Source organism: Buceros rhinoceros, unplaced genomic scaffold, assembly GCF_000710305.1.
Source record: "Buceros rhinoceros silvestris isolate BGI_N320 unplaced genomic scaffold, ASM71030v1 scaffold9482, whole genome shotgun sequence".
In the NCBI taxonomy this organism is placed as follows: Eukaryota; Metazoa; Chordata; class Aves; order Bucerotiformes; family Bucerotidae; genus Buceros; species Buceros rhinoceros.
The window spans coordinates 10,768-11,283 of record NW_010400631.1 but is presented as its reverse complement, the minus strand read 5'-3'; the positions used below and the strand labels follow the sequence as shown (position 1 = coordinate 11,283).

Below are 516 nucleotides of genomic sequence, written 5' to 3'. Positions count from 1 at the left end.
GAAGAAAAATGGGGGGGGCTGTTGGCGTCCAAGGTGGTTGTTGCTCCAGTGCTGGCTGGGCATTGGTCTGCATGGGTCAGGGCAGAGAGTGATTCCCTTGGCTTGTTTATTTCCCTCTTTCCATCACCTATCAAACTGTCTTTATCTTGACCCATTCATTTTATCCTTTGTCCTCTCCCCATCCTGGTGGCTGGGTCAGCCCACCACACAAATGAGACATTTGGAAGGGAGTCCCCACCGCATACAAGCATCTTACACCACACCCAGAAGAAAACAAGTTTTTCAGTGTTTTTCGAATCTCTTGTTGCAGGAACAGCTGCAGAACTGGATCCGGGGCAATGTCACTGCCTGTCCCCACTCTGTCTTCATTTTTGATGAGATGGACAAAATGCATCCGGGGCTCATTGACGCCATCAAGCCGTTCTTAGACTATTATGAGCAGATCGATGGGGTGTCCTACAGGAAAGCCATCTTCATCTTCCTCAGGTCTGCAGCACCTACTTCAGTCCCCTTGAG

The 516-nt window shown here is 49.8% G+C and overlaps 1 protein-coding gene across 1 annotated transcript in view; it reads left to right on the top strand.

Moving 5' to 3' along the window:
* Positions 1-516, top strand: part of LOC104489748 (torsin-1B-like) — a gene marked incomplete at its 5' end in the record, with an annotated part of 2,823 nt that overhangs the window by 822 nt on the left and 1,485 nt on the right. Inside the window, one exon of the mRNA XM_010131950.1 lies at positions 311-486. Coding sequence (XP_010130252.1) covers positions 311-486 — 176 coding nt within the window. The remainder of the gene's footprint in view (positions 1-310; positions 487-516) is intronic.